Raw genomic sequence first — 21,815 nt, 5'->3', positions numbered from 1 at the left:
TGTACTGATGGTGAGAAAAGCTTGTGAAAAAGCATCAAGTATCAGTTATAAGAACTTTCACTGGCATTTCTACTGAGGACAAAGCCCCAGAAAGGGTGAGATGAATCATGGAAACCACAGCAAATACAAAAAGAAACAAAATAAGAGAATAACAAAAATTTCCAACCCATTCCTTAAGGTTCCACAACTCATTCTCTTAAACAGAAACTGAAAAACTAGAGTTCACTGCTCAGACTTGCAGCTGTTGTATGTACTGTGAGGTGGAGATATCAATGCTAGTGCCCACAGGGACACATGAAGGACAGACAGCAACATACATGCAGCCCCACGGTTTATGTACCCAGGGAACTTGGGTCACGTCTAAGTTCAACCATTTATATCCAGATATGCAAGTTTATATTAATAGTAACAAGCATATACACAATAAATTGCAATTTTTCTACTTCACCAATTACTGGCTTCTATGAAAAGCAAACAGGTTACTCATCAATTCTTTAACCACTAATGATGCAGAAATTTTGGAATGCATTTTTTCCATCCAAGTACAGAGTGCTCCTGAGTTTTTGCTGATCTATTTCCATAATTTTGATTTGATCCAATACTCAGAAAAACGTTCATTGTATGTAATTTCTTCTAATGTTTAACTGCTGAGGTAAGTAACACCCTACATTCAAAGAAAATGGTAATATGAGAGAAACAGAGATAAACTCATGTTACAAATTTTGAGTTAAGTAAAGGAGAAAAAATTACTTTCAAAAACCAGAGAGGCCTCCTTCTCATGTTATAATTTAAAAGGATACATACAGAATGTACTAGTTTTAAAACAGGCTTTTATCAGCTCGAGTAACCTTTCAAAAGGACACTTTCTAAAATACAATCAGAATTTCTTAATAAGACACTTGATTTTTCTGCAATGCAGTCAAATGGTTCTTAGGACACTGAAAACTATGCTCCAGGCAGGGACAGACCTTGAGATTCTGGGATTTACTGAGAACAAATTCAGTTTACTGGCAAAAGCACTGCTGGCACGCTTCCCTGCATGATCGGGTAGTAATGGAGCTTAGGAAATAATCCCATTCTGTCCACACAAGAACTGGAGCAACTGAAGGCTGCTAGGGCTGCCATGTCACAATGCAACCAGAGCCCAGTACAAGCCACAAGTCTAATGACTTTGGCACAGTACTGGCATTTATTTCATAGACAGTCTTCTTACTCTTTAATAACGCTGAAGTTATTTCTTCCAAAATCATTCCAACATCTAAAGGGGGTAATTTTCTAATGTGAAACACAGAGGGAATATCCAACAATAATAACAAATCAAGAAAAAAAGTCCATCTTGATGAATAAAGAAATTTTGCCACCAATTTTAAAGGTAAAAAATCTAATGTCAACCCAATTCTAATTAAATGATAAATAATTAAATTTTATTGTCGGAATCAATGCCAAGCTTTTAGAAACTCTTTGATCCATTCTCTGTTACAACCTCTTCTAATAACACCATCATCATTTTTAATTTTTATCCATGACCTACAAATTCTCTGCAATTATTTCATAATTTGAATGAAGTTTCTCCTCTCCTAACATCCGTAAAAGGTACTAAGACTTATTCATAAATAACAGTCAATGTTTTCCCTCCATCTCATTTTGTCAAACTCAGAAATGCTCAGAGACTTAGAATGGTTGCTTTTGAAAATATTTTTGAACAGTTCTGGTTGTTATAAAATAATGCTGAGGACCAGATTTAAGAGCTCTTTGGCCTGTATGTGTCTTATTAACATTTTATTTTCTAATTTATCAGCTTTCTTCCTTTCTGGCCACTTTTTGCAGAAAGTCTATTTATCCATTAGATATTATTATTCCCTCTGATTCTTTTCTTGGGCTAATTTCTTCCACCCAGCAATGTTACTCCGTTCCTAGGCTCTACTTTTCACCTATTCTTCTGAAATTAGACCACATTTGCTAGTGTTTACTGGACACAGTTACCTGACTGTCCCATGGGTGCCTGTGCTATGACATGTCTTACCCTGAATCCATTATTTCCGAGAACTCTGGCTTTCTCTCTTGTGATCATCACATCAGATTACAGTCATTGGCCTTCACACAATCATCCAAGCTAAAACCCTTAGAGTAATTCTTGACACTTCTCACTCCAGTCTCCCAGATATGTCACTAAGTCTTATCTATTCTGTCTTTGAACTGCCACTAGAATGCATAGCCTCCCCTAAGTACAATTCCTATGCCTTAGCTCAGTTCCTCTCTCTTTACTAGACTATTTCAGCAGCATCCTTATTTCAGTGTTACAGTCTTCAGGGTTTACTTTCTTCCACATCTAAGTTAATATTTTCAAAGTGCTTAGTTGCTAAGTTGTGTCCAACTCTTTGCAATCCTTTGGACTGTAGCTCGCCAGACTTCTCTGTCCATGAGATTTCCCAGGCAAGAATACTGGAGTGGTTGCCATTTCCTTCTCCAGGGGATCTTCCCAACCCAGGGATCGAACTCACGTCTCCAGTGTCTCCTGCACTGTGGGCAGATTCTTCACCCACTGAGCCATCAGGGAATCCCAACACCCACCTAACAAAATATTTTTGCTGGCTTCCTGTTAGTATATGATAAAGTCCACATTTCTTAACTTGACAGAGAAGGTCCTTTATATATATAAATATCTGCACATCATTAATGTTTCTGAACCTGAGATCATGAGAGGATACTACTCATTAGAGGATCTGTGAAGTTTCAATGACATGATGAAAGTCAAGTGTTTACCCAGTGTCTGAGAACTACTGAGTGCTCAAAAATTGTTAGCTGTGATTTTCATCATTATTAATACCCTTCTCCCTTCATAAGGATAAATTCGTCAACCTCCTATTACCAAATTATACCTACTCTAGTGATGGTAGACCAGTTTTCCCTTCTCTTCCTAAAGACACTCTTCATTTTCACTGTATGTCTTGGTACTTGATACTCTCTCTGCCTGAATTTCCCACTGGAGAACTTCATGACTAGAATTTAGGGTTGACACCCAGTTACCCCTTTCTTATTCTCCCAATGCATTTAGTACATGCTATGTACACTGGGAATACTGTAAGCTACCCTTCTGGGGAGATGGCACAGCTACTGATGGCGAACTGAGGGGGAGAGCGAGCCCCACTTCACAGACCAGACAGTGTGCTGAGGGGGGAGGATGGGGGAGGTGACATAGACTGCTGTGTTCATAAGACACTTCAAAATCAGGAACAAAGCTTTTGTTATAAAAGGGAACCTGCTGCAGGCCATCGACAAAAACCCACTGCTACATCATACTTAATGGGGAAAACTGGTTCCTTTCTTTCTCCTTAATGTGAGGAGTAAGATGAAAGTGTCTGTTCTTGTCATTTCTGTTCAGCATTGTAGTGGAGGTTCTAGGGAGAGCAATCAGGCAAGAGAAGAAAATAAAAGGCATGTGTATTAGAAAGCAAGAAAGGAGGACTTCCCTGGAGATACAGTGGATGGGAATCAGCCTGCCAGTGCTGGAGGCATGGGTTCAAATCCTGGTCCAGGAAGATTGCACACGCTGTGGAGCAATGAAGCCCGTGTGCTGCGACTACTGAAGCCTGCGTGCTCCAGAGTCTGTGCTCTGCAACGAGAGAAGCCCACACACCACAGCTAGAGTAGCCCTCCTCGCTGCAACTAGAGAGTCGCCCTCGCTCTCTGCAACTAGAGAAAAGCCCGCATGCAGCAACGAAGACCCAGTGCAACCAAAAATAAAATGAATTTTAAAAAAGAATACATACAAAATTACTCAGTCGTGTCTGACTTTTTGCAATCCCAGGGACTAAACAGTCCATGGAATTCTCTAGGCCAGAATACTGGAGTGAGTAGCCTTTCCCTTCTCCAGGAGATCTTCTCAACCCAGGGAGTGAACCCAGGTCTCCTGCATTTCAGGCAGATTCTTTACCAGCTGAGCCATGAGGGAAGCCCTATCCACTAAAAAAGGAGGAACTAATTAACAAGTCCTTTAAGGTCGAAGAACACAAGATCGATACACAAAAGTTAGTTATATTTCTACATGCCAGCAGTGAACAATGACAAAGTGAAATTAAAACAAATTCAATTACATAGTGTCAGAGAAAAAAATACTTAGGAACAATTTTAACTTTGGGAAAAGTTAAAAGTTTTTCCTAAAAGTTTTTTAGGAAAAATTTGACTCAGGAAATATAAAAACCACATTCTCAAAATACAAAGCATTGTTAAAGAAGATATAAAATAAAAAGATATTCTATAAAAGGAAGAAGAAAAAAGAATGAATTAAACAATTATCTTCACATTTTGGGATACCCTTCCCTAAATGTATTCCCCAATGAGCATACAGTAGGAAAGGAGAATCCTTGCTTTGATTTATGCTGATTAACAGCTTGATGGGCAGGATTTCCTGGGCAGTCTGATGTCAGCACCTACAATCCCGAACGCCAGGCATGAAAACTTAACATATGACACGTGTACGTGTGTTACAGATGAGCACACTCGAGAAATTCCAGATACTCAGAGATTTGTGAGCCAGATTTCCTTGGACTGCTATGAATTGTGAATGGAATTTCCTAGACTTGCTTTGGCAGTCACCATAAATCTAATCCAAAATGAACGAGGAATAAAGTACAGGGTCAGAGAGTTCACTCCAAACTTCTCCGAAATGCCCTGAGTCAGGAACTACTGTGCTTATGAGTTAAGTAACTACCGTATTCGAGGTTTTGCTTGTGTCATCGTAGCAGGCAGTAAGAGAGCTGTTATATACAGAGCTACTCTACACCGGACAAGGAAACTATAGTACCTAGGTAGAGTAATTCACAGTACAGTAATCTAGAATTCTACATTTATCATTACAAATTTTTTTCCAGAAAGAGGTACGTTTTCTAGTTCATTATTGTGTCTTTGGGCTAGCACACAGGGTTAGAGCTATATTTCAAGATCCTTTGTAATGTGACACTTCATAAAATAAGTAACACAGAATCTCCTAATAGCTTTTAATTGAATGATTAGATGGATTTCTTTCATAACTCTAGTAATTAAATAATAGAAACTATTTTTAGACATTTTTACTAAGCAGTGTGCTTTCCTGGTGGCTCAGAGGTAAAGAATCTGCCTGTCAATGCTGGAGATACAGGTTTGATCCCTGGGCCGGGACGATCCCCTGGAGAAGGGAATGGCACCCCACTCCAGTATTCTCGCCTGGGAAATCCCATGGACAGAGGTGCCTGATGAGCTACAGTCCATGGGGTCACAAAAGAGCTCAACACGACTTACTGATTAAAACAAACCAAGCAATGTATCAAGTTCTTTATATATCAGGGTATATTTTGTGAATTAATCCACAATTCAGAACCCCTTACTTATAGATCAATCTCTCCCTTTCCAGCATTCATCGGCACCAAACTGGCCACGCAGCTCGCATTCAAGGAAGAGGATAAGACTTGAGAAAGTCCTGTGAGGAAGGAAAAGCCAAAGGAAGGGATGACTCTGTGCTGAGGAGTTCTCTCAGAGGGAAGCTGGAGAAGCAAAGCACGAGAAGCCCGGAGCGGGGATGGGGTGTCAGGTACAGTGATGGGAAGGCCAAGGGCACAGCACATTTGCCTCCTCTGGGGACTCCAGGAAGAAGTCACCTCAGAAACCCACCCCAATTGGAAGAGAACTAAAATGGTTCCTGCATGTCCCCATAAGAGCTACGAGACTGCTAGAGGGTTTGGCCAGGACATTTGCAAAATACTACACTCCTGTTCATACCTAACAGATAAGCAAAAACCCTTTAAAAACATCACGCCACAGAGTTGTGAGTTTAACTGGGATTCCCCGAAGTCCTTTCCTGACCCCCTCAGCTCCTTAGCCACCATCTGCTCAGTGGCTCTTTGATCTTGTCTGGCTCCAGTGCCAGGTTTTTTCCTCAAACGCCCCGTGCCTGAAAAATGCTGCTTGGTATTCTCTGGCCTCCATCAAGCCCTCAAAACTGTCTGATAATCAAACAGCTTTTCAGAGACCACCTCCTTCACAAATCATTCCTGAAACAATTACAAGAAAGAGATCAAGTTCCTTGGCTCCCATACAGATACAAAGGTATAAACTATACTTTTTAGTTTTGCAGAGTCATAAGCAAAACAAGGTATATAATTCTGCAGCCAGAAATACTTATAAATGTCAGCAATTATTTTTAAAAAGTATCATAAAATAATACAAAAATTATATGATATTGTGCCTCTGTATATCTCACTATAATCTAAACTACTAAAATCTCACTATGATCTCCAAAACTAGAAAATGTTATCGTTGAATAAGCTACAGAGTTTAAGCAAGATATGCTGTCATAAGATTGCTTCAAGCAACTGAGATTTTCCTTTTAAAAAGGCCTAGATAATGCTTTCCATTTTCTACTTATGATTTCTAAGGTATATTGGATTTACTTCCTGGTTTACCACATAGTAACCAAGCCACGATTTGAAACCATTATAAACATTGTTGACTCAATCTTGCCCCCTACAGGGAATGTTAACTTTTTATTGAAGTCACTGGGATTTAAAAATTTGCGATATGGAGAAAACTTATAGATAAAATTGACTCTTTTCAAATCCAATTTTGCCACCTCAGAGAGAAGCAAAGTCTATTCTAATAATGTTAAAACATCATAAATCTGTTCAAAATGACCCAACAGTAAATTTTATTTAGAATGGCTTCATCTGGGGTTCTAAATGCCAAAATTAAATCACTGATAAATTCCTGAAGATACTTCAATAAATGATTTCTCAGACTTGTCCAATTATAAGAATATTCTGGGATATTTTGTAACAATCTCATGTAAGACTAGCATTTCACAAACTTCATTTTACAGTGGAATTACTTTGGGGGCTTTAAGAATTAAATGCCAATGCTCAAGTGTGGGTCCCACTGCTCAAGATTCTTGTTTAATCGATCTGGATGAAGCTTCCTGGAAATGATAATATACAACCATGGCTGAAAATCATTGTATTTGGAACACTCAATTTGGGCATCTAGGTTATAGGAATAAGAATCAGTATTTTGGACCAAAAAACCCAGGTGATTCTTATGACCAAAGACAGGTAAACGGTGATCTAGCCCAGTGACCTTATTTTTCAAACAAGAGATTACTTATGAACTGACGTGCTCTGGTGGCTCAGTCAGTAAAGAATCTGAATGTAATGCAGGAGACAAAGGTTTGATCCCTGAGTCAGGAAGATCCCCTGGAAAATGGCAGCCCACTCCAGTATTCTTGCCTGGGAAATCCCATGGACAGAGGAACCTGGTGGGCTACAATCCATGGGGTCACAACAGTTGGACACGACTTAGCGACTAATCTACCACTACCACCTGCTGCTGCTGCTGCTAAGTTGCCTCAGTCGTGTCCGACTCTGTGCGACCCTATAGACAGCAGCCTACCCAGGCTCCTCCGTCCATGGGATTTTCCAGGCAAGAGTACTGGAGTGAGTTGCCATTGCCTTCCTAGAGCATACTTAATATGTCAAATTCTAATTAAAATTTCTCTGTGACATTGAGAACTTAATTTTTCTTAAGATAAAAACAATGTTCATAATTTGGAATGTGCCTTGTATGCTATTTCTAAATCAGAGGAAGATATTCACAAACATTCAGCTTTGCCCATATGGAAGAATTTTGCATGCATTAAACCATGACATTAAGTATGGTCATGGGAAACATAGTTTTTCATCCACAGAAGATGAGGCAACCATAGAACCAGTGTTTCTTGGTACCATAATGTGCACTTAATAAGCCACCACAATCTTACTTGTAAATGTCAACTTGTAAATATCACAAATCATAGCATCTTCCATGAGGAATGCCTATACCTGGCTTTCTGTGTGACTAGATTGATTTCAGGTCAAAATGTGGTATCAACTTCCTGGAAAACACAGGAGATTGAAACCATATCACAGAAACTCCCTTTCCCACAACAAACCTGAACAGCAACAAAAAAGGTAAATGCTAATAACAACAACAACAACAAAAATTCACTCTTAGTATCTAAAGTAGGAAACAGTTACAAACTCCTGCCATAGTATTTGAAAATGGCAGCAAGGTATCTGCTCCCCAAATAATACAGAAAATAAGAACAATTCATCAGTATCCTGGGAAGTCTCACTAATTCTCCCTGGGGAGCTAATAAGAGTTCAGCTTATGGGGAAATCAGGGGAAATTTGAAAAAATGAAAGTCCCTACTTACCAACTATCTCATCAGAAAGCAGAAAAACAGAGAGGAATAGCCATCGTGATCTCTACCAGATGGGAGGAAACCAGACAGTGAAGACAGGATGCTCCTTGCCACACAGGGTAATTATCCCCAGTACTCATCAGGAGAAGAGGAGACCCAGGGACTAAGGAAAAAGGATTCTCAGGGAGCAGGAGGCCGAACTGAAGCCCCTTATGATGACAATGGGGAAGAGAAACTACCGCTGGAAAATAACTGGGGCATAGGGGAGAAGTCAGTACCAAGCATGACTCTGAAATCAAAGGTGTGCCAGGGACTGTAGCTGAAGTGGGTAGAATCACCCAAGTTTCAGGTATATCCTTTTTGAACAGAGAATAATCCTCAGACCATACAGAGTGATCCAGGCACACACCATGCGAAGAATATCCTGAGAAAGTATAGAGCACAGATCCTTTCCCTGAAGCTGCCCAGACCCCAGCTGAGATCTTCCGCTCCCCTTCTGGGCTCAGAACACCAAGTACTTAAATCCCTGGCTCTCAAACAGGAACACACACAGGAAGACAACTCTTAGGTAATTCAGGAAAAGGGAGAAAATTCACTTTTACCAAATTGGTGCAGATAGAAGCTCTGGACAGAGCTGCCCATTTTAAGCAAACATAAGACAAAAAGAAATTGGACAGAACCTACCTAATATATTATCATTTTTTTTAAGGCACAGAACAGATTAAGAATACAAGAATGCTCCATTATAGGAAGAAAGAATAATCAAGGAAATGGAAAATAATTATGCATCATTAGTATAATGTTTTTAGGGCCTTTTAGGAAATGCCCCTTTATCACACTGAGGAAGATCTCTTTTATTCTCCAGTTTGTTGACAGTTTCAGGAATGGATTTTGTCAAATGTTTTTCCTGCATCTATCTGGATAATCATGTGATCTTTAAAATTTGCTAATATGGTGAGTTACACTGATTTTTTATTCTGGGATTAATATGGGGGCTTCCCTGATGGCTTAGCAGGTAAAGAATCCAACTGCAATGCAGGACACACAGGATATACAAGTTCGATCCCTGGGTCTGGAAGATGCCCTGGAGTAAGAAGTGGCAACTACTCCAGGATTCTTGCCTGGAGAATGCCATGGACAGAAGAGCCTGGCGGGCTACAGGGCATGGAGTCGCAGAGTCGGACACAACTGAGCGACTGAGCACAAATATGTTGAGATAACATACACTCTTTCAATATACTGTTGGTGTGCTTTGCTAAAATTGGGACATTTTGCCTCAAGAAAAATATTTGTATGCCATTTTCTTTTTCTTGCAATGACATTTTCCAGCTTTGGTCTCAAGGTAATTTGGCTTCCTAGAATGAACTGGTAAGTTTTAACTCCTGTTTCTTTTCTAGAAAAACCTGCCTTTAGGATTGACATTATTTCCTTCTTAAATGTTCAGTAGAATTGACCAATGAAGTTGAGTCAGGATTTTTCTTTATAAGAAGGTTTTTTACTACATATTCAACTTCTTTAATTGGTATAGGGATATCTGTGCTATTTTTTCTCATGAACTTTGTTGATTTACATCTTTCAAGAAACTGTCCACTTCATTTTTATTAGCCTGAAGTTGTTCATGGTATTGCCTCAGTTCACTCATTAGTAAAGTCTGTATTGATGTTACCCCTCATACTCTTTATACTGATAATTTGTGTCTTTGCTTTTTCCTTGTTAGTGTGGATAGTGGCCTCTCAACTTTATTGATTTTTTTCAATGAACCAGCTTTCGGTTTCAGTGATTTTCTCATTTTTTTATTTTTCCCTACTTCATTTGCTTTTACTCTGACCTTTATTATTTCTTTTCCTCTGCTTACCTTTGGCTTAATTTGTTATTCTTCTTCTAATTTTTTAATGAAGAAGTTGAGACCACTGATTGAAGACCTCTCCTTCTTATAATATAGACCTTTAGAACTATACAATTCCCTCTAAACATTTCTCCAGTGGCATCTCATACAATTTGATACTGTTTTCATTTTTGTTCAATTCAAAATGCTTTCTAGTTTCCCCTTTGATTTCTTCTTCAATCCATGGATACTAGAAATGGGTTTACACAGCTTCTGAATGTTTGGGTATTTTCCAGAGATCTTTCTGTTATTGCTTTCTGATTTAATTCTGCTGTGAACTGAGAAGACACTTTGAATATACTTAAAGAATCTGTCAGGCTATGCCTGGGTTCTTTCTGCCCACAGCACAGCCTGGAAAAAACTCCCCTGAGCAGCAAGCTTGAAAATCTAGCCAAGTCCTTCTTTCAAGGATCACTTTCTGTTGTTACCTGAGATCCAGTATCTTGAAACGCATTGTTTCATGTATTTTACTCTATTTTCCAATTCTTCTCAGGCAGGAGGCTGAATCTGAATCCTGTTAGTCCATCTTCGCTGGAAATAGAAGTCTCAAATTTGTTTTAAGTATTATGAGTTTTGAATGAACATTTTAGCAGATCACACACGTAAAGAAATTGTGGGTAGAAACATTCAGAGGTATAATCAAAAATGTACATATCAGAAAGATTTCCCTAGGCCAAAAGAATATAAAATAACAAGCCATCTCTTTCATTCAATTGGAATCGTGTACCTAACATTCCCATGAATTGATACAATATATTTCTAAAGAGTAGAAACACATTACTTCTGTAATTTTGTGTTTCACATGAAATAAAGTTGTGATTAAGTGTGTGAGTTGTGATGGTATACCACTGTGTTCAAATCCGACTTTCTTCAATTGATTTTCTGAGTGAATTTCAGCAAATTGTTTTACCTCCTTGTGCCTCAGTTTTCTCTTGTAATATGATGTTTAAAAATATCTTTGCACTGGTGTAAGTATTAATTCCTCTAAAGAACTTATCACAATCATCAATATTACATAATTTTCCATTTCAAACTAACAGTGATTTAACTTATGCAGATATAAATCATAATCTGACTGAATGGACTATGCAAAGGTGACAGATTCGTAGCTATTATCCAACTGACATGCAAGCAATGAGCTCTACTGAATGATGTCTCTGCCTTCAGCCTCTCAAACTTCCATTTCTTTTTGTTTGCCACTTCAGGTTGACCTTTACAGAGCACTTCTTTTAAATTTAGAAGTCCTTCACAATCCCTCTCCCCTGAATAGAGAGCAGCCTCTTGACTTTGGCATTCCAGACTTCATACATTAAGGTTCAAGCCTCTTTTTCCAGCCTCATCTTCTCCTCATCCCTTTCACCAGGCTCGTATAGCCATACTGAAAAATAAGCATCCATGAACATTCAAAGCCCTCTACTACATCTGTACTTTTTTCATCCTATTTCTTCTACGTGGAACCGCTGTGGTTATGGAGTCGCACATACTGTCTGCCTTTTATACACTGCACTATGTGGAGCACAGGGAACGCAAAGGCAACTTAAGATAAAAAGCTTTGCTCGCAAAAAGCTCACAGCTAAGAAAGCAAGCAGGCACAACCCAAAGATGAAGGGAGCTAGTCTAAAGGAATGGGACATACAGCAGGTCTACTCAAAAGAAGAGCCAGCCTAACTATTCCAAGAAAAGTAAGGTAAGGCAGGGAGGCAGGTGGTGGTCAAAGAAAGCTTCACAGAGAAACTGTTTTCTGGACTGTTTGAAGACCCTTCCGACCTATTCCTATTAGATTTAGCAATGTACAAGCCCACTGATTACAAGTACCTTGAGTGAAATAAACTCTACTATATATTAGTTACACTGTGAAATGCGTGGAACAAAACCTTGTGCATAGGGGAAGGCCAAAACTAAGACTAAAGAGACCAGTACAACAGTAACTACTAATAGTAACATGGATATTTACAGTAGCAATGCTTCAAAACAAGATGAGCAGGGTCTAAAAATTCAACTGCTTAGCATGCAAGGCCTGGAGGAGGGCATGGCAACCCATTCCAGTATTCTTGCCTGGAGAATCCCCATGGACAGAGGAGCCTGGCAGGCTACAGTCCATGGGGTCGCAAAGAGTTGGACACCACTGAGTGACTAGGCACAGCACAGCATGCAAGGCAGTGATGACGATATATAATATTTTTCATTTGATATGTATTATTAGAAAAAAATCCACTCAAAAATTCAAACAGTGAAACTTAACACTATTTCACAACTGATGTACTCTGATCTGAGACATTCCTAGTAACGCTGGAACAATCTCCCTCATCCATAAAGACTATTTTGTCTAGGAGAGCATATCATATCTTGGCTTTATTTCTAATAATTATAGCTTATTATTTATTAAGCCCCTACTCTATGCCAGACACTGGCTAGGCACTTTATCTTTCACTTAATTCTCATCCCAGGAATGTGAGCCACTCTTAAAATATGCTGTTTATTCTGAGTCCTTACTCTTTCAATAAAAACTGCATTAAACTTTATTTGTATAACTTAAATTCCTTTATTCCATATTTGCAATTCCATTTTTAATACTGAATTGTTATCTTTTTGATAACTAGGGGGTTCATTTAAAAGAGATTAGCATCAATAATTATCATTTATTGGATACCAGGTATTATACTATTTAGTCTTAAAAATAATTCAAGGTTGAAAGAGGAGGCACTTATTATATATGCAGAAACACAGATCAGAGAGGGCGATCACATTCCCAAGGTTACATAGGTCTTAATATTAAGGTTCTATTTTGGCTATACACTGTGTTCCTAAAATACAGGAAATGTCACTCAATAGATGTCTACCATGTGTCACACACTCTGCCTATTAGGTATTAGGAGCTTAACACAGTATTGCTTTTAATCTTCCCAACAACTCTATGAGGTAGCTGCAGATCCACAATCCTTTATTTGAAACCTTTGGAAACAGGTGTTATTTAAGAACTTTTAGTATTTGGAATTTTTAAAAATATATGATGATATAACATAAACCCCTCTCCCCACACATGCACATTTTCTTATTTCTTGCTTTTGGCTGACTCCTATGCGTTCAGCCTTTCGTTATATGTCACTCATATGCGTGTCTGTCTGTGTGTGTGGCAGCTTCATCTAGTTTTCTTACTAGAACTATAATGTCTCTGGTCTTGATGGTGAAATAGGAAAATATTTATGAAGTTACACAAATATAAAATACTTGAATATTTTTATTTTGTATTGCAGGTTCCTCTGCCTCTAGGTAAATAAAGCGATAAATATACAAGAGCACTTAGAGATGGAATAAATGAAAATACTCACTGGTTTAACTCAAAGGACTTTTATAAATAAAGCATCAAGGTCTAACAGGCTGCCAACACTGTCAATCCATCTGCATAGATCGAAAGACCACAGGCTTAAACTGGACAGTGAGAAGTGGAAGGCCTGGCCTCTCCCAGATCAGACCAGTCAATGAGCTGATCTTCTCCCAAACTTAGAGCCATTCTTTATATAGCCTGGCGCCTCCACTCTGAGTTTTAGCTTTCCAGTTCCCTGTGCTATCATTCTTCGTCCTATTCGTCTTTTCTTTTCCTTCCACTTTCTACTGCCTACTTTTTTTTTCCCTTCCTCATTTTCCTTCTCTTGTGTTCTTAGTGGCATTCAAGATAAGGATGTCATCTGAGCTACTGCCAAAAAGTTAAAGTTCCCACAGATCTTCTGGTATTTCTCTGATGCCCATGTAAGGTTACGTTTAGCTTAGTGAGTGCAAGGTTATAAAACGTTCAGGAGTGCAGAACTGTGTGTGTATGTGTGTGTGTGTGTGAGTGTGTGAGTACAGCAGCATGTGAGTTTGACATCTGCAGTTGGTAATGTTCTCCCTCTATTCCTTGCAATTTCATTCTCACTAAATTCTCTGAGCCTAAGAAAGAGGGAGACCTCTTATTTCTATAAAACAACATCAGTTCAGTAACTGTGATAACTGGTATTAATTATGGAGTTTAAATACGTTAGTTAGCATGCGATTCTATCATGCTATATAGTATAATATCAACATGAGCGTTAGTCTGATACTGTTTTATTCCCATTATAATGGGTTTTTTTCATTCAGATTAACTGCAAGAAGACTTCTGTAATTCTCCTTTAATCAGAAACCATTTCTGAGCTCTCTCACATAAATTTGTTCTTACTCCTATTATAGTATTTTCTATGTCACATTTTACTTTAATATTTAAATAAATGATTAGGCTTATTCTTTAAATAGATAATTTGCTCCTCATAACAGGGAATATGTATTATTTGTATTTGTAACTTGAGCTTCAAGTACTTTGCCTAATATTTAATAAATACTCAATATGTGCTAAATATTTACAAATAAATTTAGTTACCTTCCTGTATATTCTAACTTGTAGTTAAAAGAGGGAAAAATTCCAAAAGCACTAGGAAAATACTGTAAGATCTGGAAATGGGGAAGACTTTTTAAACATAAGGAATAAATATTCAATGACCCAGCAATTACATTTCTAGAATATATTCTAAGACCAAAATCAAAGATAAATACTTACCTACATACATTTTTATTGCAGCTTTGCTAACATACAAACCAACCAACCAACAAAATGAAAAGAAAGCCTGAAAATGACCTTAAATGTTAAACATTAATTAATAAGAAATATAACTACAGTAAGAAGATATATCACCACAACTGAGTTTAAGGTCTGAAATCAAATTGTTTGAGATCCTCCTTCCATTCTAATATCCCAATGCTACCAGAAGTTTGAAGTAGGCAAAATATCCTCATCTGAGATTCTCCAGGCAAGAACACTGGAATGGGTTGCCATTTCCTTCTCCAATGAGATAGAGAAAATAACTTTACAAATATCATATGCTTGTTTAGAATGTAGAAACCTAGCCTCATTATTACAACATGCAGTGTAACTATTACAATTCATATATAATGCAGTTCGTAACCTGAAAGGAGAAGCAGGGTATAAGCACATTTCATGTTATAGAACATGAAATATTCTTATAGTCGATTCCAGTAAGAATGGAAAGCTCCCACTCTTTGTATGCAATATATGTGAAGTAGAATAAAGGACTCAAAGTATAACCCGAATCTTAAAAGTAACTAATTCTGGGAGAAATCATGAATAACTGCGTTTCTTATTTCTCCTTGTTTTATTTTCTAAATTATCTTATAATAAACACACGTCACCTTTAGATAAGAACGAAACCATGGGAGGAATTTTTTCTAAAAATACCGCCTATATGTTTCTTTAAAACATCAAGTCCACTGCATATTTAATTCCAAAGAGAATTCCACCTTTTTCACTATACTTAAATTCCAAGACCATGGAATAAACATTGATAAATTATTTCTGAACAAATTTGAGTCTGCTCTACAGAATCCCTAGAATTCTGGAAAACCCTAATTTGAAATCTCCACTGCTGTTCTTGGAGAATGTGGATAAGGTCTGAGTGGGTTTAATAACAGTCACAATTACTTTACCAACTGAAATATGGGTGGATGACCAAAAATATACAGAATAATTCAAGAGGTTATAATAGACCTCAAGGCGTCATCACACAATACTGGGCATTAAATTATAATTGATGCCTTTAGGGAAGTCACCATCATCACATTCCTCCTGAATGAGGCAGTAAGAGATGCACTGTATGTTTGTCAAATGTCCACTTAAACAGGAGCATAATAATGAACAATCAGGACCCTGACAATGAAGTACTGTTTCATGATGGAGGGGGGGAGTGAGCACCCTGTAACCAGAAGCATTAGAGAAGAAGTGGAGTTGACTCCTCCTGGACATGCTTTTAGACACTGAATTCATGTGTTAACTGGATGATTTTATGACAGTTACCCTGAAGGTAAAATCCATCTATTTTACATTTTCCATAAAGATGTGAAAGTTTAGATTTTGTAAACTTAAACATTTGCAACTTGATCTCACTTTTTCTTCCAATGCAGATTAAGATTAACAAAAGGAATTTTTCTTTAAAATGTCAAAAGGTTAAAAAGTAAATTTCCAATCCTTCTCTTTAAGGCATCACTTACTGAAAGACGTACATTTTAAAGGAAATGTCACTAAGCATAAGGATATTTGAAATGTTACCAAATTTACACACTTTTCAAAAGGAGTTCATATTTACATGCTAAAAAAACAATTTGTAGCAGTAATTTATAATATATCAGAGACCCATAATTTGAAAGGGTCTCTGATATATTTCTAACAGATGGTCCTTATATAAACTTCAAGGAAAATTCAATTACAAAACATGATTTCAACAATCATTCAAGGTAAAGAAGCTGAAACAGGGACCTTGAGCAGGCCACATTTATTATCAAGTAATCACTGTTTCTAGTCTAGAAATCATTCAGGTATATTTGTTTCTTGCCTGCCTGCCCCCTCCAAGTTTCTACCAACAAATAATAAAATACATTTTAAGTGTTAAGAGAAAAAACACTGAGTCTTGATATATAATAATGATTCAATTTCTACATGTTCTCAGGTGTACATTAAGTACAATATTTATCTTTTTTCAAATGCCATCTGTTTGAAGAGAGAAGCAAAAAGAATTAAGTATCTTCATGTGCCTTAGACACAGCTAAGCCATTTTATAATCTGCATTTTATAATCAGCTTGAGACCACAAGAACTCTTTCTTTAATGCTAAGTATAAAAGGTCATTGTACGTATCAGCAAGAGTGAGGAGAAAACTCCAAAGAGGTTCAGCTTACACAGCACCAAGATTCAGGTTAAACACTACAATCATGCCAGTCATTAACACCACCCAGTCTCTATCTCCAGGCAGGAAACCAGTCTGCCAGAAGCCCAGATAACTGGAAAAATTGTCAGGTTTATCATACTACTGGATCCCAAGAGACCAATTTAAAGGGAAATTATGTGTTCTGCACTAAGAAGACAAGTATCTCTAATTTTACAAAAAGTCTTTTTTTTAGGAGAACAAAGAACATATGTTTTTAAATTTAGTAATTGAAAAATAGGGCTTCCCAGGTGGCGCTAGTGGTAAAGAACCCACCTACCAATGCAGGAGACATTAGAGATGCTGGTTTGATCCCTGGGCTGGGAAGATCCCCTGAAGAAGGGCATGGCGACCCACTCCAGTATTCTTGCCTGGAGAATCTCATGGACAGAGGAGCCTGGCAGGCTGCAGTCCATAGGGTCACAAAGAGTCGGACACGACTGAAGCAACTTCACACGCACGCAAATTGAAAAAGACAATATGAACCTTAAATGCGAACTGGGCACACAGGGCTATTCACTAACCTCAACATAGCTAAGTTCTTCTTTTTGTAGCTATTCAGTGTTTCTTGAGAAAAACTATGAACTCCACTCTCAGTGGAATTAGCTATCACACATTAAATATTCAATTAAAAATATATTTTAAGAACATTAAAGTTCACAGTTGCAATCTCAGGTTGGAAATTGCTAATTCCTTCTCTGGAAGAAATGAAGTTTTAGAATTTTCATCTGAAGGTGAATACGTAAAAAGATTTTTAAGAAGCAAACCCACGTTAAAAAAGAAATATTTCAGGCCAGTTCGTTACTTAATTTTGGAGTTCTTCTGAAAACACGCTACTGTACATGTAAAATATATTTTAATGTCTTTATTAAGTTTCCATAAATTTAGTAAGGACAAACAAACCCAATGAATGAATAACTGTTGCAGACAGAATAATGATGTAATGCCTGGAAGCCTCTTTGTCAAAAAAACTACCCAATTCCTTTGTCAATTAGGAACTGAATTTGAAATCTGCTTTAGGATGAAAGTACTGAAAAGTTTACATGATCTCCAGAAAAACGAACATGATCTCCACCAATTATAACTATGTTTTAAATTTTAAATTTTACTATTTTTCCATTCTATGGTGTTTAAATAAACATCATCTCAGAAATTTGTTTTATTCCATTCTCAACAACTTATCACTTTATGCTAACATTTCATAATTAATTTGTCTTCCCCAAATAAAAGCATCTGGTGAAGACATTTAAATTCCTCCCAAGTATAACTATAAGCTCTGTCATCTGTAGAATGTACTTCGGTCCCAAGAAATCTCAATTACCCCAGAAATAATATAAATATCTTAATGTACATAGACATACAAGTGTATGTTAAAAGGCTGCATACATCTTACTTTTCAAACTTTACCATATAATTCTAATTTCTCAGCTGCTTCTTGAGCTTTAACCTGAATGCCGGGATTAAGTTTTGTCAGTGTAATGGATATAATTTGAAAAACATAAGGTTTCTTTGCAATTCAAAGCCTCTGTACATACATAAACCATCACCACTATTTATCTGTAACATTTCAATGACATAACTTCATATACTCAAAGTTTCACAACAGAGAAAGCACTATACAACTTTAGATGCTATGACAAATCCTGGAAAAGTAAATTGAACATATATGTAATTATGAAAGATTATGTAATGCTGATTTTAGTTTAAGCTTATTTTACTTTTATGGTTCAGTGGTAAATAGTTGTTTATCACATTTTATAAAATTCATCTTCTTTGATATGCCCTTTTGCAATACATGAACATTACTAATAGTTCACTTATTGCATCAACACTGGGGATTTTCAGTACTCTACAGGTCACAAGCTTTGCTGCTATTTAAATTATGATAAACTGGTTTCAAATGGGCTTGACCAACAGTGTACACAAATAAGGTAGACAAAGATGGAAACCCACCCAGCGCCCATTCCTCTACCCCTTTTCTCCTGCCCACCACAACTTTCACTGGGTTGAGACTAAACTCCCCCTTTCAGGTGACTCTGGGAAGCTTTCATCATCTCCTGCTCCAAACATATGTCCTGATAAGTTTACATGGAACATATTAATACCATTCCTCTTATCAGGGATTGGTTCAAAAACTCAAGATTAAGCTGATCCGCATTATGAAATAACTCTGAAGGCTATTACTGGCCCATAGTTAGAGGAGAGGTTTTCTCTCTCTAGATGTGAACAAGAAAGTACGTTGCATTAGTTACAGCTGACAGTCATTTTACAACCATACAGAACTGGTGGGTGGGGCAAAACCAACACACAAAGGAAAGCAGGGCCAGGAGAAGTAGAACAACTGAATGAAAGCCTTGATCACGTCCTACCTGAAGCCCACTGACTCCGCACACTTTGTTATGCAAAGTAATACATTTTCTTGTTGGTTAGGTTCATTTACTTCAGGTTTTTGCTGGTCTTGCAACCAAGAACATATTACATCTTTATATCTTTTTTTAACAGAGGCAGTGCTCCCAACAGTGACTCCTAATTTGAATTAACTCCAAATTAGTAGAATTTGCCATCCAGTCACTCACTCAGAATTACCCCACAGCCATAGCACCAGAGTTGGCCTTCTAAACTGAGGTTGCTCTGGTGGAAAAAACTGAGCTACTTCAGCTGCTATTAGCTACATCACAAAATCTGACTATGCAAGTTACAACATAATCAAAGAATGAAAATATTGTTTCATTAGAAGAATTTTCATTGGGTAATAAAAATATTACACATATGTACAATAAGATAGACACAACTGATGCGACTTAGCAGCAGCAGCAGCAGACTGCTCCAAAGGGAGGTTCTTTTTTCTCTTCTTACCTCTTTCACACTGTGGGCCAGTGAATCCATAAACGCAGGCACAGCGGTTAGGTCCGATACAACGTCCACCATTCTGACATCCATTTTCACAGACAGCTGCGCACAAACACAGCAAGAAGCTCATTATACAGTAAAAGTCCAAGTATAATGTAGGAGTGTAGATATGTAGTCAAGAGGATCGTACCTCCAAAACATGTCGCATCATGCATTTAAATACATATATTTCATTGTATATTGAGACTAAAACCTCCACAATTCACATAAATCACCTTGTTATGCAATCATTCGGTAAGTTGTTTTTTTTTTTTTCCTATAAATCAGAATCACATGAATTGGCTGACTCTGATCACACAGTTAGAATACAATGATTTAATCCTCTATTTCAGTTCTATGAACGCTACAATCTATTTTCATAGGTAAAAGGTGATTAAAATATGAAAGAAGATTGCAGACTAGAGAACAGAGAGAGGGAGAAAACTCTCCACAGGGTACAAGTTCACAGAAACAACTGTAAGTATTTGAATATTTTGATTTCTAAAGATATACTGCAAATGAGTAACACTTACCTAATGTAATTAATCAAAAGGAAAGGAATTTTCTTTAAATACTATCAAGGTGTAAGAGATGTAAATAAATGTCACTGTCCCAGACATGCTCCCTCGTTAAACAAATGCTAGCCCTTAAGACATGAATGGGAAAACACATCCATGACTGACCGTCAGGATCTATCCCTGGGGAGGCAAAGGAGGGCTTCTCTCAGGGTTTTCCAAGACAGAGCTTCCAAATGCTTCTCCAGGTGGAGAAGAGCGCTGGATAAGCCTGGAGCATGTCCTCAGAGAGCTCGCTCACTACAGGTAAATACCAGGCTCACCTACACAGGTCAGACTAACAATGCCTCTCTTCTCACGAATTTTTTCTATTGGTGTGGAAAGCATAGTTATTATTCATAAAAATTATGTTAACAGGTAACACGGCTTTCTGTTACTTGAAATAATTTTTTTAAATTTCTCAATTTTAATTTTTAACACAGCAAATATCAGCAGGTATAACCTTTAAACAAAAGGTCCTTGGCATCTTCAGTAATTGAAGAAAATACCAAGAGCTTCTCTGAACAAGCAGACAAGCGAATACAGCCATTGCTTCTATTCCTGCTCTCACATGAGAGAGCGTGCTTCCAGCAGAGTGACTGCAGGGAGGGTGTCTTTGTATTCCTTCATTTGCTATAGTATGTGATATACTGCAGATTCTCAAAATCTCCTGCAATGTGTCAAAATCTTGCAGCCTTCTTCCCACTTTTTTTGGGAGGTGGAACAACACAGTGAATGAACAGATAAAGGAGTTCTGCTGTGTTTAGCACATCTCAATCACATCATCTTTCAATTCTCAGCTTCCCTGCCTGTAAAGTAGAGCTAATAGTTTGAAGATAAAATAAAATGGTGTAAAAAAACAAAATGCACAGTGGCTATGCATTAAGGTGTTCTACAATCTTAATTCCCCTTCCTTTTTATACTGAAAAGGATCTGTATGGAAAACATGACGTGCTCTATAGCAACCAAAGTTTACACTGAAGAGCAACAGCCAAAGAAGAGAAGCAGACAATACAGATAAAAGTGGACCAAAAGGGGATAAAAGAAGCAATTTCCTTCTTTTGAATGAATTATGATGAAAGTTACTTTATAAAGTAATGTTTTGGTAACAAAACAAGACAGAAACAAATGTACCTCTCAACTGGAGTTGAAAATAAACTTGTATAAGCCTAAATTTCCACCATGGAAAGAATGCTGACCACACAGGAAGAGAGAAAAGTACTTACACCTAGTGTGGGACAAAGCAAAAGGCAGGGGAGAAAAAAAAGACTATGGAAAGAAGTATGAACTGCCTACCATGATCTGAGGAAAAGGGAGAAGCAAGCCCTATTTCAAGATGGTCAGACTGTGAAACAGAACCTGATCATGACTGCTGAAACTTGAATATTTTTATTCAATGAATATTTAATGAGTACCCACTCTGCGCTCGGTAATAGAACCCTGATCATGACTGCTGAAGTTTGAGTATTTCTATTCAGTAAATATTTACTGAGCACC

General features: G+C 37.5%; 1 protein-coding gene across 1 annotated transcript in view; it reads right to left on the bottom strand.

Annotated features, from left to right (window-relative positions):
• FBN2 (fibrillin 2) overlaps positions 1-21,815 on the bottom strand; it is a 222,800-nt gene that overhangs the window by 188,860 nt on the left and 12,125 nt on the right. The window contains exon 5 of the mRNA XM_086410495.1: positions 19,732-19,827. Coding sequence (XP_086266621.1) covers positions 19,732-19,827 — 96 coding nt within the window. The remainder of the gene's footprint in view (positions 1-19,731; positions 19,828-21,815) is intronic.

This window comes from Bos grunniens, chromosome 7 (genome assembly GCF_055505025.1).
Source record: "Bos grunniens cultivar Pamir isolate PY7600 chromosome 7, Bosgru_T2T1.0, whole genome shotgun sequence".
NCBI classification, from domain to species: Eukaryota; Metazoa; Chordata; class Mammalia; order Artiodactyla; family Bovidae; genus Bos; species Bos grunniens.
This window is presented reverse-complemented; position numbering and strand designations above follow the sequence as displayed.